A 17,861-nucleotide genomic window follows, 5' to 3' on the forward strand; every position below is an offset into this window, starting at 1 on the left:
AGATAGATAGATAGATAGATAGATAGATAGATACAGATATATATTCTTTGTTATATATTTTTTGTCACTATGCATGCTACTATGTACCGTGTTTACAAAATTATCTATATAGTTCTTTTATTTCTCAATAGATTTTGTCATAAATTATTCATAAGAAGTCATCTTTAAACAGAAAACTACTGTTTGTCTTTAGGACTGTGTCTATATATATATTGTCAATAAGGTAAAATGATTTATGTTATAAAATCCTTGCAGTGGTCTAAGAAGTGGGTCAGCCCTGAACTGACCTGTGATAACCTTCTGCCTAAGCTATTTTATGAAATTTCTGGAGATATGATCAGTAGCAAGGCTGACTTGTATATGTCTGTGAGCCTCGCTACTAAATGCCAAACCACACCCAGACTGCCCAAACCATACCACTTTGCACCCAAACCCCACCTACTGCATTGTTATCCTCCCATAGATTCCTGATATCGGTTTTACAATGTGCACAAAGTTTATTAATATGAGTGCATTAGTACTTACTTTGTGATTTTTTTCTTCTTCTTTTGTATGCTGTTGGGCCAGCATAACACAAGGTGGCATTTATTTAATCACACCTCACTTGTGTAAATAATGTAATTCTGTACAATTTTAGTCCTGTCATACCATGTGCATTTAAAGCATCATTTAAAAACGTAGGCACTTTCTAGAATAACTCTTCTCAGTGGATCTGGTCTGTTTCCTATTCTGCATGTTTATTTGCCATATGAAATGAGTGATTAATGGGGATATTAGTATGAATAAGATATCAGAGTAACATAAGCCATCTTTATAATTACAAAGGAGACTGTTACACAAAAAAGCACACATCCCTGAACTTTTGTCTTTGTTGCATCAGTAATGGCATTAAAGCTGCCAATCTGTCAGCCAGCTAGAAGTATTTATGAAATCAATATAAAGTCTGAGAGATTTATAGCCAAAGTGTTGGGAGCCAGAGGACAATGTCTCAATAGAAAGTAAAATGAACAACATTTATAAGCAGATTGTCATAAAGAATAGACGGGTTAGGTACAGTTATGTTATTACTATGGGTTACCAATGGATAGATGAAGGTGGATACTGTGATATAACAGATTTTGTAGATTTTATATTTGTTGATTTTTTGTAGATTTTTATTTGTTAGCTGTAGCAGGTTATTAATTCTATATGACTGGCTCATAAAAAGCTGAATAAAATTAATTTTGACTTACCGTGGCTATTGAAAGCTGAGCTACATATTATCTTTCTGCTAATTACAGGAAAGTCCCAATTTGGTAGCTCAGTCTTGCTGTCCCTACTTTCTATATTTATGTATGTTTCTCTTTAAAAGATCATCCATACTCTTTTAAATTGTATAACACAACCTAGGACTACTTTATTTACTGCCCAAAGACTGCCAGACGCCATCCTTATATCAAACAGATATCAAAATTCCTAAATATTACCAGGGGAGGAAAATATCATCATATATTTCTCTTGAGGTTGCAAAAAGCTGACCACACAGATAAATATCAAGGGTGCAATTTGGGCCTCATCTTCTGCAACCTATTCTCTAGCTTTGCTTTTATTTTAAATCCCCATTCTCCCATATTTACCATTCTTCTTACTACATGTAGAGAACTAAAACACATTGGAATTTTGGAGGTGCAACAGTAACACATGTGGGCTGTATAACACTGTCTAGATCTGCTATAGTAGAGTCAACTTATTTCAGTACTTCTGTATTTGATAAAAAATTAGGCTTCATTAAATAAATCTGTATTTTAAAAAAGAAAACTAACATGCAAAACTAACAGAGTATTTTGGCATCTGAATGGACTAGAATGGTTGCTCGAATTTATTTAGTGTACACAGAGAGAAGGATCATGCACATTTAAAATGAAATTGAATACTTTATTCTGAGAAGTTCAATGGATCTCTTGACAAGGTCCTTTTCCTGAGTGAGTTGTTTGGAGGGATGAAACTGGAGCTAGGGGCATAATTTGGCTTTAGATGACAGCTGACGCCTTTGTGAAAATACTCACTGCACACCAGAATGATCATTAGATTATGCAAGCATGATGCATCATGGTTTTAAAAGGAAATGTTACAAGGGAATGAACTGAGACCATGTCATTCATTCAGCCACCACAATATGCAATCACAAAAGCTGAGACTGTTGTTTTTTTTATAGAGATTAGTCATAAATAGGATTAGGCTAAGTACATAGTAAAACATAGGATAATACATCCACCATTCACAAATATTGAGGTATCCTGTAGGATTCCTTTTTCTCTTTCCCAATCTGAAATCTTGTTTTAGTAAAGGAATATGGAATTCACATAATTTTATTGTGCTTGTAAAAAAAAATGCATAAGTTGTGAAGATGAACATACAATGACAGCTTTAAAAATCATAAGATAATTATTTATACAAATCCTATAAGAGTTAATCTGTATATTCAGTCATACCCTACATGGGTAATCTGTTGATTTTGAATGCCAAAGTCAGTTACTCCAGTTCAATGATGACCATCTTCTTACACTTGGGGCTGCAGAGCAAAAGTTTGAAAGCCTTAAATGGAAGTCTACTTGAAAATTGTTATTGTTTAAAAAGATAGATAATTCCTTTATTACCCATTCCCCAGTTTTACATAAAAAAAACTCTGTTATATTAATATACTTTTTACCTCTGTGATTACCTTGTATCTAAGCCTCTGCAGACTGCACCCTTATTTTAGTTTTTTTGACAGACATGCATTTTAGCCAGTCAGTGTTGACTCCTTAATAATTTCACTGGAGTGAGCACAATGTTGTCTACATGGCACACATCAACTAGCACTGTCTAACTGTTAAAAACTGTCTAAATGCCCTGAAATAAGAGGTGGTTTTCAACGGTTTAGATATCAGTTTGAGCCTACCTAGATTAAGCTTTCAAAAAAATATCAAGAGAACAAAGCCAACTTGATGATAAAAGTAAATTGGAAAGTTGTTTGAAATCGCATGCCTTATTTGAATTATGAAAGTTTAATTTTGACTAGACTGTCTCTTTTAAGGGTGGCATATAAAGATATGCCTACAGAATGCACAAATAATATAATTCCTAAAAATGTCCAGTGGCACAAAGCCATATTTATGTAAGGTTGCAGAGTACCCTCTATATGTTGTTCTCCTCTCCCTATAAGTTTCTGGTTTCCTTGTTTGCCCAGCCAGCAGAAGTCCCAAACACACATTTTTAGTACTGCTTTTTCCTGGGGCCACACAGCTACGGTACAAACACTTAGTTCTGTTTTTCTGCAGGAATTGCAAAATCTATTGCAGAAAGCTGTATGTGGTCCACAAGTCACCAGTCTATCAGATAGGAAGGATACCCTTTTTATACAGAGCTCAGTATCTCTACTGAGTCTATGAATGATATACAAGTGTTTTTATACACAATCAAGATCAATAGAAGCAGAATTGTATTATGATTCCATATATGTTTGTATAACACATTTCTTCTTTTTTTTAGAGACCTCAGTGAAAACCAGATACAAGGACTACCTAGGAAGGCTTTTCGAGGAATAACTGATGTAAAGAATTTGTAAGTACTTTTAGTTTCTTCCTTTATTTTTCTGTGGCACTGATTTAGCTTTTTCAATTTAAACCTGGGGTAGAGTTGCTACCTTTATTGAAAATTAAGGTACCAGCCACATCCAATTGTATAATTTATTTTGCAAACAGAAGAAAAGTAGTAATGGGCAAATTACTCAGTGTGACATTTAAGTTGCAGAATGAACATTTGTCCTTGACATTTGTTTAAAGGGACAGTTTACTTAAAAAATGTCTCCCCTTTAATTTGTTCCCAATGGAGTGTATTAAATTGTTTATAAGTATTTCCATTAACCTTATATTGGCATTTGAATTTGTTTATTTAGCCTGTGGTATCCCCACCCATCCTGAAAGTTTTTGGCCTCAAGGCCAAGCTGTGTAAACACAGCCAGTAGAAGAAATTACACTCCCAGTGGGTTATAGAAGAGATAAGGTAATACAATGTTAATTTTTTTATTGTTCTCTCCAAGTATTGGTGATTGGTTTGCGGACAGATATAAGATAAAGAAGCAAGTATATGTACACAATGTGATAAAGTAATGTGATCTGAATATACCTACAAGCTCAACCCATTTTATTATGTTGTGGCTTCAAAACATAAAATCAGATAATTAATTTACACAAATAAGCCTTAAAAAAGCAAATCTCATAAATTTTATACTCTGCAGCTGGTAAAAAAGTAATTGAAAACACATTAAGGGAGAAACAATTTCATATTTATTTATTTATGTATTTATTTAATTTTAAACAGTCTTGCATCTCATTAGCTTGAATTTAACATTTGCATATTCCATTTGAACACTTACAATTTCAACATAAAAATTAATATTCTTTGCTTCTTAATAATTTAATGTTACATTTAATTTGTAGGTTTCATTTTTAATCTGTTAATTGTTATATTGTATATATTGAAATGTAAAACTTTTTTTATTTCAATAAGAAGCAAAGGAATGTTCTGCAAACATTTTGCATTTGCATAGAACAAACAAAATCAGTAAACATGCATAGCTTAAAGGGACAATCTAATCCAGAATTTTTATTGTTTAAAAAAATCCCTAGATAATCCCTTTATTACCAATTCCCCAGTTTTGCATAACCAACACAGTTATATTAATACACTTTTTACCTCTGTGATTACCTTGTATCTATGCCTCTGCGAACTGCCCCCTTATTTCAGTTCTTTTGACAGACTTGCATTTTAACCAATTAGTGCTGATTCATAAATAATTCCACGGGGGTGAGCACAATGTTATCTATATGGAACACATGAAATAGTACCATCTAGCTGTGAAAAACTGTCAAAATGCACTATGATAAGAGATATCCTTCAAGGGCTTACAAATTAGCATATGAGCCTACCTAGGTTTAGTTTTCAACAAAGAATAACAAGAGAATATAACAAATTTGAGCTGTTTAAACTGATCTAGAGTCATTTGCCTATTCTAATTGATTCTTGGAAGAAGTATCAGCCATAATAGAGCCTTACATTTTACATATATTCTATATTGTCCACATGGTTTCTTGCATGTTAAAACTGCCCATGCCTGTAAAATGATGGTTGAGTACTACACTACATGATATGCAAAGCTACAATCATTCTATTTGACATTTTTATGGCTATTGAACTGATTATGAGCCAGATTACAAGTGGTGCACTAATTATTTTTTTTCCACTCGCAACGCTAACACTGCTGAAAGTAAACTTTTAACGCGGGAAAGCACGCGTATTACAAGTTCAAAGTAAAAAGTAAGCATGCAAGCAATACACAATGCACTCTAATTTCAGCACTTTAAGAAAAAAACCAGTACTTATCGCTTGTGCATTAACCCGCCATTGTGTTAGACTAACTGCACTAAAGCAGATATATACAGATAGCTAATGACAGACAGACGGACAGATAGATATATAGATAGATAGATTTAAAATACAAAGAACATTTTTTTCTATGTGAAGAACATTGGGATGTGAAAGATTTACAATAAAACATAGCAAAACATAATAAAAAGTATTAAAATTGAATAAATATTAATTTGTATGTTTATTTGTCTGGGAATATATATGTTTGTATATATGTATATAAATGTATATATAAGTGTTCATATGTGTATATATGTATGTATATACATACATAAATACATAATAGCCCTTTCCAGTCAAACACCTTGTTATATACCATATACCTTTTAACCCTTAGAAAATATTATAATATTTATATGAATATTTTGTATAAGATATTGTATATATGAGTGTAACACTTTATTTTAATGTATTTATGTTGTGCTTGGTTCAATTTTTTTTTTTTTTTTACCCCTTACACTTTACACTAGGGGGCTTATTTATCAATCCCCAAATGACCCCTAATGTATCTGTTTCTGTGCAAGCCTTCAGGCTCGCCAGAAACAGGAGTTAAGAAGCAGCGGTCTTAAGACCGCTGCTCCTTAACTCATATGCCTCCTCTGAGGCTGCGGTCTACAATCCGCCCGATCATGTACGATCGTGTTGATTGACACCCCCTGCTAGCGGCCGATTGGCCGGCGGCATTGCACTAGCAGTTCACCAGAACTGCTTGTGCAATGTTAAATGCAGACAGCTTATGCTATCGGCATTCAGCAATGTCTGGCGGACATGATCCGCTACAGCGGATCATGTCCGCCACACATTGATAAATCGTCCCCTAGGTTTTCATTTGCGCTAACCCATTTACTTGTAATACATGCACAAGTTAGCACGGTTGTGATATTGCTTATCATGACCCACGCTAACTTTATTGTGCCACTTGTAATCTAGCCGTGTATATGTTACATAATAATTTGGTTGCCTGATAAAAGCAGGTAGATTGGTTTGTTCTTCAATAAATTAAAAATCAATGTAAGATTTCACAATATAAAGTAAAAGCGATGAGAATGAAAGCCTTCATTATATATAAATATATTTATTTTTTAATTTAACGTCAATGAATATAAATATGGAGTCAATGCATAAATTAGGGACTAATGCACTACCCATTATTAGTATAAGCAAAACAAAAACAAAATTAAAAAAATGTGTAATGTAACCATGACAACAATGAATAGAAAGCATTCTGAAGGGCAGCTCTGACACACACATGCACGCACGCTTATACATGTGATAGAAAGTGAAGATTATAAACTATTAAAGGAAACAGTGCACTATAATCCTTCTGTCCAATCTGCCTTCTCAGCCTTTCCTGTTGTCTCTTTATTTAATGACCCATTATGTAGTATGTGTGTGTGTATATATATATATATATATATATATATATATATATATATATATATATATATATATATATATATGTGTGTGTGTGTGTGTGTGTGTGTGTGTGTATATATATATATATATATATATGTGTGTGTGTGTGTATATATATATATATATATATATATATATATATATATATATATATATATGTGTGTGTGTGTGTGTATATATTATTGATAATATAAGTAAATTGGAAAGTTGTTTTAAATTTAATGTTATATTTAATTAATGAAAGAAAAAATGTGTGGTTTAATGTCCCTTCAACCTCCCTGTTAATATATTTTATAGGTCTGTTTTTGCTCCACTGGATAAGAAGTGTGTGTGTTTTTTTCAGCCTAGTGAGTTTGAGTCCTCCTGTTTTGCCAAATATGCTAAAAGGATTTTGTTTTTCATGTTTTTAAACATTCAATAGTAACAAGTTTTTGTACCTAAATATTTATATATTAGTTACATTTTATTTTATTTTTTTGTATTTTATATTTGTATCAGAATCTGTTTCCAGAAAAAGGAGTGGAACACAACTGCAGTAAAAAAGTAAATGTATATTTGTTACACCAGACTGTCTGAATCCTCTATTGCTGGAAAAGGATTCCTTCAGTCTAGTGGTTCAACAATTTATATATCTTTAGGAATATACTCATTCAGTAGGATACTAAAGGAGGAAGACTTCTAACTGATAATATCACACTCAGATACTATCAGAAGAATGATAAGAAAGGGAAAAGAGTCAGGCAACAGTGCGTCTGTACTTGGAGTAGCTTAAAGGTAGAAACCCAGAATAATATAACAAACTAATGCACAGTTCAATACTTGGTAGTAAGTTCAAGCTGTAGGTGTACATAGGATAATGTTAGCTGAGTAGAGTACATTGCAAATAATTTGTAAGAGTAGGAATAGTTGCTGTGTACCTTCGTTAATGTGTCAGAGTGGTTTGGCAGAGACCGGAACAGGACCGGAAGTGACATCACGCTGCACTCGCAACTCAGCTGCAGATTGCTGACAGGCAATAGTTCACACAGGGGTATGAGCTGCGGCAATGGAAAAGCAGCGAAAAGTAAACATCAAATATTAAGGTACCTTACCCCACTGATGATAGAGTGACAAGTTCTAAGTAGTTCAAAGTAGCAATTTGAAACAAGTAGAAAGGGCTCAGAAATCCTTCCTCCAGCGAAGAGAAAGGTTTTAGCAAACAGGTAGGAAATCCTCACAGGTGTAGTGACTTCAATACTGAGCAGGGAGTGAAAGGAGAGCTGCTCTCTTAAAGAAGGAGGAACGAATCAGAGAATTGTGGGTGTAACTAAGAGGAGAAAGGGTTTGTACAAGGCAGAACCTGACAGAATCCCCCCCTCAAGGACGCTATTCCACAGCGAGAGGACGAGGTCTGTCAGGATGGCGACGATGATACAGAGAGAGAAGTCTAGGTTAGTTGAGATTGGAGAGTGGCTCCCAGGAGTCCTCATCACTGGAATAATTCTTCCACCTCACCAAATACTGAAGAACACCCCTGTAGAACCTGGAGTCCAAAATGGTGTCAACTTCGTACTCATCTGGTGCCAGAGGAAGATTTGTAGGAGGTAGAAGGATCCGTCCATCCCTTGTGGGTGTATAAGGTTTCAACAGCGAAACGTGAAATGTAGGGTGTATCCTCAAGGAGCTGGGGAGGTTCAATCTGACAGCGTTGGCATTGACAACCTTCTGGATAGGGAACGGACCTAAGAAAAGACTGGCCATTTTTTTGGATGGTATTTGTAGTTTCAAGTTTCGAGTGGAAAGCCAGACTAAATCACCTATAGCGTAATCGGGAGGTTTACGTCTCCGAAGGTCATAGTAATGTTTCTGGGACTGCTGAGACTTGCGGATGTTGTCCTGTATGTGGTTGAAATTCTCCTGAAGTGAAAAATGGAGATCATCTATGTTAGGTGAATCTGAGGAAGGAAGAGTTGAGAAAGTCAATGTGGGGTGATAAGCATAATTTGCGAAAAAAGGTTATTGTAAGCAAATTCTGCCATAGAGAGATATGTCATCCAGTCATTCTGTTGATAGAAACAATAACATCTCAGGAAATGTTCAAGCTATTGGTTCAACCTTTCCGATTGGCCATTCGTTTGCGGATGAAAAGCTGTGGTAAAGCGATGTTCCATCTTGGTCAATTCACATAATTTGCTCCAAAATTTTGAGGTGAATTGCGTACCCCTATCAGTCGTTAAGATGGAAGGAATCCCGTGCAATTTGATGATGTGGAAGTGGATGTGGCAGCGGTTTCAGAGGAAGTAGGGAGTTTATGGAAATGAATGAAATGTGCCATTTTAGTGAATAAATCAATGACAACGAGTATAGTCGTTTGTCCTTTTGATGGTGGTAAGTCTACTATGAAATTCATGGATACATGATGCCAAGGCTTGTTGGGAACTGGTAATGGCATAAGCAACCCAAAAGGTGGTTTTCTTTCGGGTTTACAGGTGATACAAGTCCTACAGCTGGCAATGTATTCTGAAATGGTGGATTTCATGAGTGGCCACCAGTAAGTCCGAGAGACAAGATCAAGAGTTCGTTGGACACCTGGGTGTCCTGCTAAGGGAATGTCATGGCAGGACTGTATAACGTTTGTCCTCAAGGAAGGTGGTAAAAAAAATTCTCTCCATGGTAATAGATACCATTAGTCTTGATTAAAGTAGGTTCAGGAGGAGTTGATTGTTCATTGCAGTAATTCTGAAGATCAGTCAAAAAAGGGGTAGTGAGACCTATGAAGCAATGTGAAGAGACGATGTCCTTTCTGGCGGATAGATTTACAGACCGTTCAGGTAGACGAGATAAAGCATCAGCTTTGATGTTCTTATTAGCTGGTCTGTAAATGATAACAAAATTGAAGCGGTCAAAGTACAGGCTCCAACGAACCTGTCTAGCAGATAAAGTTTTATTAGACTGAAGATATTGAAGGTTCTTGTGATCTGTAAATATATTGATTGGTAGAGTAGTGCCTTCCAGGAGATGTCTCCAATGTTCAAGAGAGCGTCGGATGGCCAACAACTCCTTGTCGCCAATGGCATAATTCTGTTCGGCAGGTGACATAAGTTTGGAGAAGTATGAAATTGGATGGAGAGGATCAGTTTGAGATTTTTGTTGAGAGAGAACGGCTCCAATGGCAAAATCTGAAGAGTCAACTTCCAGGGTGTATTGGTAAGAAGGATTAGGAAATTGAAGAATTGGCGCAGAGGTGAATCTGGATTTTAGATAATAGAAAGCTTGTTTAGCTTTTAAACCCCATGAGAAAGATGTTGTAGACCCAGTTAAAACCGTGAGAGGTTTCACTATTTTAGAAAATCCCTTAACAAATTTCCTATAATAGTTTGAAAACCCAAGGAAGCTTTGGAGGGCATTTTTGGTCTTAAGATCAGGCCAATCCAGAACAGCTTCAACTTTTTCTTTCTGCATTTGAATTCCAGATGGGGATATATCATATCCTAGAAAAGAAACCTGGGTTGTATGAAAATTACATTTCTCCAGTTTAGCGTAGAGTTTATGTGCTCTGAGACGTGCAAGGACCTGTCTGACATGCCTCACATGATCTTCATGAGTTCTGGAATAGATGAGTATATCGTCCAGATAAATAACAAGACATATTATCCAGGAGATCACGGAAGACATCGTTGATGAAGAACTGAAAAGTGGCAGGGGCATTGCAAAGGCCAAACGGCATTACAAGATATTCGAATAGACCGTACCTGGTCCTAAATGCCGTTAGCCACTCGTGTCCTTCTTTGATCCTGATCAGATTATAAGCCCCTCTTAAGTCGAGCTTAGTGAAAATGGTAGCCTCTGAAAGTCTCTCGATCATCTCTGGTATGAGAGGCAGGGGGTAACGGTTTTTGATCATGTATTGGTCAGTTCACGATAATCAATGATAGGCCTGAGACTGGAATCTTTGTTAAGAACAAAGAAGAACCCAGCGCCAGCAGGGGAGGTTGAAGGCCTAATAAAACCTTTTTTTAAGTTGTCGTCAAGATACACTTTAAGATGTTCCAGTTCAGGAGTGCTTAAGGGGTATAGGTGACCAAAGGGAATACGGGCACCTGGTTGAAGATCTATGGGGCAATCATATGCCCTATGAGGTGGCAGATTCTCTGCTTCAACCTTACTAAAAACATCCTTAAATTCAGAATACTGAGGAGGTAACCCCTCAGAATCAGTAGTCGAGTGTAACAAAAGAGGACTAGGAAAACATGTATCTCTGCAATAAGTGGAACAAAACTTTATTTGAAAAGGGTGCCAAACAATAGTGGGGTTGTGAAGTTGTAGCCACTTTAACCCTAGAACCAAACAAAAATGAGGTGAAGGTAGTACATCAAAAGAAATTAACTCAAAATGTCCAGCTATATTGAGCATTACAGGTATAGTCTCATGAGTTATTGGGCCAGAACACATAAATGAACCATCTATGACTCTGATAGGTATTGGAGTGGACTTTTTAATGAGAGGAATGTTCTTCTTGAGACAGAAGTCATGGTCCATGTAGTTCCCTGAAGCGCCGGAGTCAATAATAGCATCATTGATCCTCAGAAGACTTTGTTCCAGCTGTAGGGAGACAGACAGAGTACAATAAGAAGGTTGTATCAGAGAGAGAAGGGATGTATACAAATTAGAGGACTTACATTTCTTGTTCTTCAGGAGAAGAGAACAATCCTGGACACTGTGGGTCGGATCGGCGCAGTACATACATAGATTCTTTATGCGTCTGCGTTGTTTCTTTTCCTGAGAGAGGGGGCCTCTAAGAAAGCCGATCTCCATAGGTTCTACAGAGGGTTTTGTAGAAGTAAGAGTGGTTGAGGCGGTGGAGCTGTAGGAGGGCTTGGGTTTTGGATCTGTGGCATACTTCTCTGCCTTCCTTTCATGTAATCGTCGGTCTATCTGAACAGCCATTTTCATGAATGCTTCAAGAGTTGTAGGTAGTTCAATTCTGGCGAATTCGTCTTTTAACAACTCTGACAGTCCTAACCGAAATTGATTACGGAGGGCGACTGGGGTCCAGAGGGCATCCGTGGCGAACTGTTTAAAGTCCGTGATGTAGTCTTCCACGGGTCTTTTCCCCTGCTTAAGATTCTTCAGACTCATCTCAGCAGTAAGCTGAACATCTGTATCTTGAAACATTTCATCCATACTAGTAAAGAAATCCACAAGAGAAGTCAGAATGGGATCCTGATTTTCTATGAACTTATCAGCCCAGCTTCTTGGATCCCCCCTGAGAAAGGAGATTGTGGTGAGGACTTTCACTCTATCAGTGGGGTAGGTCCTAGGTTTCATAGAAAATAGTAGGAGACAGGCGTTTTTGAATTGCCTATATGCTTTTCTGTTTCCACAAAAGAGATCTGGAAAGGGAGACTTGTGGTTCAATATAACTCTCAGTTTGGTTACCTTTCATAGCAATAGAATCTGCAATAACCTTGCAGCATTTTCAATCTGTAAATCATGGAGGCCCTGTGCAAGCTGATCAACTTTTTGAGTAAGGTTATATACTATTTGTCTTAAGTCTGCTGGTTCCATAGTTAATTAGGGCTCAGTATTATATCAGAATATGTTTCCAGAAAAAGGAGTGGAACATAACTGCAGTAAAAAAGTAAATGTATATTTGTTACACCAGACTGTCTGAATCCTCTATTGCTGGAAAAGGATTCTTTCAGTCTAGTGGTTCAACAATTTATATATCTTTAGGAATATACTCATTCAGTAGGATACTGAAGGAGGAAGACTTCTAACTGATAATATCACACTCAGATACTATCAGAAGAATGATAAGAAAGGGAAAAGAGTCAGGCAACAGTGCGTCTGTACTTGGAGTAGCTTAAAGGTAGAAACCCAGAATAATATAACAAACTAATGCACAGTTCAATACTTGGTAGTAAGTTCAAGCTGTAGGTGTACATAGGATAATGTTAGCTGAGTAGAGTACCGTGCAAATAATTTGTAAGAGTAGGAATAGTTGCTGTGTACCTTCATTAATGTGTCAGAGTGGTTTGGCAGAGCCCGGGACAGGACCTGAAGTGACGTCACGCTGCACTCGCAACTCAGCTGCAGATTGCTGACAGGCAATAGTTCACACAGGGGTATGAGCTGCGGCAATGGAAAAGCAGCGAAAAGTAAACATCAAATATTAAGGTACCTTACCCCACTGATGATAGAGTGACAAGTTCTAAGTAGTTCAAAGTAGCAATTTGAAACAAGTAGAAAGGGCTCAGAAATCCTTCCTCCAGCGAAGAGAAAGGTTTTAGCAAACAGGTAGGAAATCCTCACAGGTGTAGTGACTTCAATACTGAACAGGGAGTGAAAGGAGAGCTGCTCTCTTAAAGAAGGAGGAACCAATCAGAGAATTGTGGGTGTAACTAAGAGGAGAGAGGGTTTGTACAAGGCAGAACCTGACAATTTGCTTAAACGGTTAATCTTCATTTATTTGTGAATGAAAAACAAATATATTTCTGTACATGGATGAAGAGAAAAGGAAACTCTGCACACAAATGAGTATTTTGTCCCAACCCCCATCTTAATTTGCAGAGTGCCTACAATTATATTAGTGAGGCTAGCTCAAAACTGCAGGGTAAACAGAAAGGGCACAGATATTAAATAAACTGAGGACACCACTTATTTATTTTTAACCAGGGCTGGACTGGACCAAAATAAGGCCTAGGCATTTTAAGGCAGAGTAGCCAACCTCTTCCCCCCCTTTTATTTGTTTTACCCTTTGGTCACAGTATTTTGTAAATGATTTGACATAAATAGTAAAAAAACTAAAACATAAGAGCACCAGAAGCTATATAGTTCACATTTAAACAAAGAATAGCCATTTGCTGCTCATCAACCTGAGTAGCCATGGAAGCTCGATGTTTGTTGATATACAATGAATGCAGGCACAGAGTCAAATATAGCTGTCTGTTTGTCTATCTATCTATCTATCTATATCTGTCTATCTATCTATCTATCTATCTATCTATCATCTATCTATATCTAACACACACACAGACACACACACACTCACTCATCTATAGAGGTAGAAGGCCTTTTATTGACTACATTATTTTTTTTAATACTATACTAATACTATATATATAAAATATGTAAAATAAAAAAGGGAGAGCATCAACCAGCATTTTAAAAGTATTGCTTTTAACCTTATGTTATCTGCTATTCTTTATTTTAGTTACATTGATTCAAATCACATTTATATTTAATTATAAAATAATAAATGAACTAACAGTTAAAACATTAGGAATACTATATGCATTTAACAATTAAAGCAAAAGAAAATAAACATTACACACCTTTCAGGAGTCCAAAAAGCATGAACTTGTGAGTCTGTTTCTCTACATTCTCTCACATGGGATAGGTTGTTGGACACTAGATAGTGCCATGAGTTTACTTTACTAAATAGTAACTTCAAAGCAATTGGAAGAGCCGGGCACATGGTAGCCAGCAGCAGACTTAGCAAAATACTGACAGATGACCTCACCCCTGCTCTACACATGTAGTCACGGACTATAGCAGTAGTGCTGAACAAACGTATGGCCTTGTGGTTGTTATCCACTCCTGTCAATCAAGCCTATAAACTTGTAAAGGCTAATTAAATGCTAAAACACCAAATCTGTACATTATATAGCTTCGCAACCAGTATGATGCACTTATCAATCCCTCAGCCTGGGCTAAAATACAAACTTTTTTGCTGTTACCCTAACACCCCTAAATCTCAGTTACTCATCTGCAGCCTGACTGTAACATTATATAGTTCTTTCTGTAGCTAAGTCCTATTCTCTTACAACTGGAAGACACGGGCTAGGAGAAACATGAGTGAAAGCAAAAAGCACTAGAACTGCCTGTAGCCTGGTATGTTCCCTCCACACTAAAGGCGCCATAATCTGCAAACATGGAGTTAAACTTACTGCTCAGTGTACACGGTTATTGCCTGTGCATTGTAATAAACACAATTCAAAGAGTGCAGGAAGAATGCCTGATAGATCTGTGGGCGGGGCTAAAAAAACAGTGTTTGGTGATGCATTGCTAAATTCACTAAAATGTTTCTCCAGACTATCACAGTTTCTCCAGTGTCCCCAGTTTCTGTTATTTCATAAAGGAAAACTCACTCATGAATCAGCTGCAAAGAATAAACATGGAACTGTTGAAGCTAGAGAGGTTGGAGAGACCTCCTAGTGAATTTAGCAGTCTGAACGCTAATAACATACATGGCAACTTTTAGAATCTACTGACCATAGAAAAAGTCATACATTTAAATATTGCCTAAATTCTAGGCATAATAACTGAAAACAATGGCCTACATTTAATAAAATCAACTTGAAAATTGCAAAATTTTAAAAGATTTGCAATCACCCCATACATCTGTGTGGTGCCAGTCACTCTCAATGATAATTAATAGAGGAACATTTATCTTGTAAGTGTCCTCCTCAAGAGGTATATAAAAAGTTCCACTATGAATGATACCAGTATTACCATAATAACTGTAAAACAGTTGGGTTGCACGACTAGTGCTGCTGATAGGCTCAGCGGCAGTTTCCACTTGGGACTAAAAGTTTTCTACAGCTCCTGTGATATTTTAACTATGCGTTTAACCCCTTTGTGGGGTTAAGCACATAGGTTTGCAAGGTCTGACGAAGGAGAACATGTAATCTTTTTATTACAATGACCAGGTCAGCAAAATCTGTTTAAATTGAAGTGTTTTGCGCCCATGTTTTATGCAAATTTTCTTTTAACAATATTTAGTATGATGATCCTATTCTGTTGATTTTTAAATCAGGCACATTTTATTTTTTATTATTTTAGTCCTTTTATTTTGTACAATCTGTAAATACTATCATCTGTGTTTTTTGTTTTGTTTTTCATGTAGAATATTTTATTCTGTAAAATTATTTATTAATATTTATGGGCATTTATGAACATGAATTGCTTTTCAAGTGGAATATAATTTCCCTTTTGTGTTTTTTTTCTAAAATTGCGCCTGAAAAATATGTTAAATTCATTTTGACAGCCTTGAGTTTTATACGTCAGGCATCATGAGACACAAACTAGCTAAAATTTCATGATTCTCTTGCCTGAGTACAATCAAGCCTTACTAATTTAATACATTTGCTTATTGCATGTTTGATAATTGAGGATTGGAGTTGGACAAAGCATGTTTAGATAAGTGGGTTAAAACTTCAAAACATCAGTGGTTGCACACATATACTGGATACCACAAGATATTTTATGCTAGGACAAAGTTTTATTGTAAATTCAGTAATATTTTGGTTATTTAAACTGTCACTTTTCTGCTAATATTACAATAAATTATCGCTCTGGCAAGAATGCTGATATCAAAATATTGCCTTAGCAAAATGGTGCTACCCTCAACAAAACTACAATGTAACAAATGTTGGACTAGAGCTATGTCAACCTTAGGTTAATTTTACATTTAGGATAAAAGGAACATAAAGCACTCTTAGATTGTAATATAAAATGATTACACTGAATGTACAGGAAAAAATTACAATATGCTTTCATTATTTATCCCTCCCCTTTTCTCTTTAATTTAACTCTGAAAAGTGTGAGGTTTCCAATTATATTAATTCAAAGTACACACTACAGACTTTATAAACCAAACCCAGCTACATAAATGGTCTTGGCCATGGTGGTAACATAAGATATGGCAAAACAATGCAATTTTGGTAACTAAATGACAGTGGACAGCCCTGTCTATTTCAATAACTAGTCCAGATTGGCACCTTCAAATAAAGTAAATGGTGGAAGAGTTTAGTCATTGAACAACCCAAGGTGCTAATCAATTTAGAACATTTTCACATTAGCTTAATATGATGTAATGAAAGATAACAGTAAAATATTGTAATTACGTCTGTTTGATCAATATGTGGTGTATTTCACGCATACAGCAAGTTAACTGGCGAGTCTTCTCATTGTGGTGCAGGAACTTTGTGTAAAGATATTTTCAATCTCAACTGTCATTGCAGCAACTCTCTTTGCATTTGACCTGCTAGTGATGATTTTGCCACATTGCTGAAACAGTAAAAACCTAATTTTTGCATCCCATAAACAAACCATAATTAATCTCTATATTTATTCATTAGAGATTGATTTTGCATAATCATTCTGAAAGGACTAAAGCTAATGTTATATATTCAAAGTTCATAACAATGAGACATATTTTAAAAATTTTAATCCGTTCAAGGGACTGGCTCGCCAAAATGATAGACTGGCTATATATTTAACTGTTGCCTGATTTGGAACTTTTTATTTACAGTTTCACTATCCTTAAGTAGACAAGGGAGATATTTCATCCCTTATTGAATTGACATTTTACTTTGGGGAAAAGGAATAAAGCTGCGTCTGCTGGACTGAAATTCATTTTCTTAGGGTCAAGAGGTTTGAATCTAGTGATTTGTTGTTGAAAGAAATCTAATGGCTGGTCAAGCATGTACCCAGAACAACGGTGGAATACCAAATATTTTCCCATCCTGTGTAGCTATTTTTATTTACTTTTCTCAAAGAAAACTTTTATTGTAAGGTTTTAACAGAGTTTCAAAAGTAAGGTCAACATACTTTACTTTTAAATGGACAGTAAAGTCTTTTTTTTCCTTTGTTAGAGCATTTTAATACTATCAAAATATCAAAACATTTTGCATTTTAAAGGGATTTTCATAATTCAGATAGAGCGTGCAATTTTAGACAACTTTCAAAATTGCTTCCATTATCAATTTGTGATCTGTCTTTTTATATGCACAATTTGTGAGGCACATGCTGCTACTGAACATGTGCAAGAGTTCATAGTGTATACGTATGAGTCTGTAATAGGCTTATGGCTGTCACATGATACAGTGGGCATGGAAACAGAAGCAATCTTTGAAATTTCTCAGAAAACTACTCTATCTATTTTATCTACTAATACATTTAAATTCAGAGTAACTCCTAGTGCATTGTCTCTTTCTTATGCATTTGTGGAT

At 35.9% G+C, this 17,861-nt stretch overlaps 1 protein-coding gene across 1 annotated transcript in view; it reads left to right on the top strand.

Annotated features, from left to right (window-relative positions):
• Positions 1-17,861, top strand: part of SLIT3 (slit guidance ligand 3) — an 890,559-nt gene that overhangs the window by 520,183 nt on the left and 352,515 nt on the right. Inside the window, exon 5 of the mRNA XM_053718567.1 lies at positions 3,511-3,582. Within this exon, the coding sequence (XP_053574542.1) occupies positions 3,511-3,582 (72 nt within the window). The remainder of the gene's footprint in view (positions 1-3,510; positions 3,583-17,861) is intronic.

The sequence above is a fragment of the Bombina bombina genome, chromosome 6 (genome assembly GCF_027579735.1).
Source record: "Bombina bombina isolate aBomBom1 chromosome 6, aBomBom1.pri, whole genome shotgun sequence".
Classification (NCBI taxonomy): Eukaryota; Metazoa; Chordata; class Amphibia; order Anura; family Bombinatoridae; genus Bombina; species Bombina bombina.